At 44.7% G+C, this 3,622-nt stretch overlaps 1 protein-coding gene across 4 annotated transcripts in view; it reads left to right on the top strand.

The window, feature by feature from the left end:
• Positions 1-1,564, top strand: part of TAGLN3 (transgelin 3) — a 15,880-nt gene extending 14,316 nt beyond the window's left edge. For all 4 annotated transcript variants that reach the window (XM_011969723.1, XM_011969722.1, XM_011969724.1 and 1 more), the window contains one exon: positions 1,094-1,564. In XM_011969723.1, the coding sequence (XP_011825113.1) occupies positions 1,094-1,235 (142 nt within the window). In that variant the 3' untranslated portion in view covers positions 1,236-1,564. The remainder of the gene's footprint in view (positions 1-1,093) is intronic.
• The last annotated feature ends 2,058 nt before the right edge of the window (positions 1,565-3,622 follow it).

Below are 3,622 nucleotides of genomic sequence, written 5' to 3'. Positions count from 1 at the left end.
GTAGGGTAGGCAGGAAGCTTAAACTGGATAACTTAGTTGTAGAAGAGTGCCCTGTGGCAAATAATTGATTATTCATTTCCATGATCCCCTTTTCTTCTCCCTGACAGTTATTTTTTTTAAAAAAGTTACTAGCTTATGTCATCTTAAAGAATGCTTGCCCTGAAAACCTCTGAGATATTGGCCATTTGAAACCCTGGTTTTAGTGTCTGTATTATTAGTGAACTACCATGTTCCATGTGGCTACACAACCACAACTGTGTACTATCTGGCTCTTTACCAAAGTTTGCAGACCTCTAATCTAGAGTGAGACATTTCCCCTCATTAAGTCTTAGGCCCCTTGGCTCTAAAATGGTATATTCATCTTGGCCCTATACAGGGAATGTGGGGGTGGGATTAATGATGTGCTTTGTAAGAGAACCAATTTTAATTTTCACAAAGGCCTGAGGTAGCTGTGAGAGAAAGCGTAAGAAGAAGCAGGCTTCTTCTTAGAAGTCTGAGATGGCCTAAAGTGGTGGGGGAAGAAGGGAGAGTGGGGACAAAGAGAAACAAGGAAAGCTGAGAGTGAATTCCCCAGAGAGGTAGCCACAGATTCTGCCCTCCTCTTTGCTGGAATTCTGGAAAACACCTGGGCTTCTAAAAGATAGGAAGCTCATGCATTCTGGTGGGCCACAGCTCAGGCTAGGGCCGGAGATAGCTCAGAGTAGGTCCACGGCTGAGGTAGGTCCACAGTGCAGGGTAAGACCATAGCTCAGGGTAGGGCCATAGATAGCTCAGAGTAGGGCCATAGATAGCTCAGAGTAGGGCCATAGATAGCTCAGGATAGGGCCATAGATAGCTCAGAGCTCAGAGTAGGGCCATAGATAGCTCAGGATAGGGCCATAGATAGCTCAGGATAGGGCCATAGTAGGGCCATAGATAGCTCAGGGTAGGGCCATAGATAGCTCAGGATAGGGCCATAGCTCATAACCACGGCTCAGGGTAGGACCTGCTGATCTATTTGGGGACCCCCAGGAGAGACTGTCTAATTGCATAGCTTGAAAAGGATTGGAAAACTGTTATAATGATATTATTCCCTCTCACTTTCCTTGTCCAGGAAAGCTCAGCAGAATCGGAGAGGCTTTTCCGAGGAGCAGCTTCGCCAGGGACAGAACGTAATAGGCCTGCAGATGGGCAGCAACAAGGGAGCCTCCCAGGCTGGCATGACAGGGTACGGGATGCCCAGGCAGATCATGTAGGACGCCGCATCCTGCCCCTGGTAGAGAGGATGAATGTTCCACACCATGGTCTCTACGAAAAAGAAATAGTTAGTCACCTTCTGACCTTCTCCTTTTTCTCAAAGCCTTCTGTCCCTGGTTTTTGCAAGTGCTGCATTTCTGCCGAGAATCCGCGTTGCCTACTGCTGCCACCTCCTGTTCATTTAGAACTATGCAAAGACTCCGCTTCCCTTTTCCTGAGCTCCTCGGGCCCCAAAGTCTCTGATTATTTATTTATTTATTTATTTGCCAAAAATTCTCCTCTTCAACTTACAGAATGCACCTAATAAAGTAATTAGTCTTGTGTCTTACAGTGTAAAGTTCATTCTTTCTCTTAGGGACTCCGCAGTCCGGACTGGGTTTCTTCCATTCAAAGGCCAGAAAGATGGAATTAAGCTTAAGCTGCAGCTGAGAAATATAGGTTAGCTATGAGGATGCTCTGCCAAGATTATCGCGTTTATCTTGGCAATTGGAGTAGAAAGTTTAGGAGTCATTCCGCCCACTCTGAGAGCCTAGAGCCATGAGTTCAAGAACAAAGTCTTTGACCCCCACAATTTCTGAGCATGTACTTTGTGCTTATTGTGCTAGACCTGTAGAGGACACAGGAAAGACTGAGACAATGCTCTGGTTCTTGAGAAGCTCTTGTATACGTGCCCAGGAAGTATCTGTTGAATGGATGGAAGGAAGAATGGATGGGGGGATGGTTTTATTGAATGAATGGGTGGGTAGATGACTGAATGAATGAGCAGTTTTCACTTCTCTAGCATTCATCTTCCTCTTACAGACCAGACCCTAGGTCCGATGCTGACATTTATAGTTTTTTTTTTCATCATCCAGGAGTTACAGACAATGTAGTTTGCTCTCTTAAAGTCATTTAAAGGGTCTAAACCCCTAAAACCCTAGGATGGTGCCTGGGATTGAGATTTGCCTAAGATGAATAGGTGTTTGAGACTTTTTTCCCCATGGATAGAAAACATCAAAAGGTCAAAAAAGCCTGGGGACTATCGGTTCATCTTATTCTTTCTTACCAGTAGAAACAAACAAACAAACAAAAGACAAAAAACAAGTGATACATCTAGTAAGAGAAGAAATAAGGTATTTTATCCACATCATGAATAATGAGAAAAATATAAAATAGATGAAAGTATAGACATTGCCACACTCTAAATGTTTGGACTTTTAGTTCCTTGGACTGTGTTCTCTCTTTGTTCTCTACAGTTCTAGGTTTACCCACAGGTTCCTATGGGATCCCTGTGGGGGCAGGGCTGCTGAGGAGGCAGAACCCCGGGCCTCCACTCCTGCTTCAACCACAGCAGCTCTGATATATCTATATTATGTATTGGGATTCAGTATAACATTTTAAAACGACCTTTAATGTAAAAGAAAAAAGGAAAAACCATTACGCTAAAGAAAATTGGCCTGTGGGTCACCTAAACTGTTTACTGTACCTGCTAGAAGTTCTAGTGGCCCTTTGACAGCCACTGGTGACCTGCCTGTTCCTGGAAAGATGCCTCCCAGCCATGGCAGCTGAATTATTTCCTGAAACCTTACCTTGGAGTTGCCACAAAAGTAAGAGAGGGAGGCCAATGGATCCCAAAGTGAAATACAACTGGGAGGAAAGTCCTGGAGAAACAGAAGGTGTCTAGGTCCCTGTTTGGGATTGGGGGTAGGCGTCCCCGGGGAAATAGCCTCCATCAGGAAGCGGATGGATTGGGAGAGAACTTTCAGGACGTGCCCTGTTCTGGTTCCCACATTGCCCTAGCCGTACCAGTGACACAGAGGGGCGAGAAAACAGCAAAATCAGTTCAGAGCCAGCAGGAAGCAGGTTGCTAAGTTCAGGGCTGTGCTGGAGCCCAGCTGGAGTAAGGAGCAGGTAAAAAGAGCACCGAAATGCCCAGAACCTGGGCATTTCTCCTTCCAACACGTTGCAACCCCCACATGGAGACTCCCATCCCTTCAGTCGTATCTAATAATTGCAACCCAGAGCTGAGGCTCTTGAAAAAATTTGAGGCCCTAGAGCAGAGGTTTACCCTGGGTGGTGGCAATTAGGGTAGAGAATGAGAATTCAGTGTGTAGTTCCAAAGAATATCTGTCTCGATATATTTTCCCAAAAGTCACCAGAAGTGATCCAAGCTAAAGCCTGAGATTATTTTTCCCTCTTTTCCCACTTTGCATTTGCAGTCAAGTAGTAGAATCTTGGTTTTTATTTGCAGACATTCTGCCATTTTAGTTATCATCCGCAGAAAGCTTTAATGGCATAATAGACTGCAGCACTATTGTAGATAATAAATATAATTGGCATGGCTTCAAATGAGCAAAACTGCTAATTTAATCAGTCATTGAAACTGAAACAATTCTGTTGGCTACGA

The sequence above is a fragment of the Mandrillus leucophaeus genome, unplaced genomic scaffold (genome assembly GCF_000951045.1).
Source record: "Mandrillus leucophaeus isolate KB7577 unplaced genomic scaffold, Mleu.le_1.0 Scaffold900, whole genome shotgun sequence".
In the NCBI taxonomy this organism is placed as follows: Eukaryota; Metazoa; Chordata; class Mammalia; order Primates; family Cercopithecidae; genus Mandrillus; species Mandrillus leucophaeus.
This window is presented reverse-complemented; position numbering and strand designations above follow the sequence as displayed.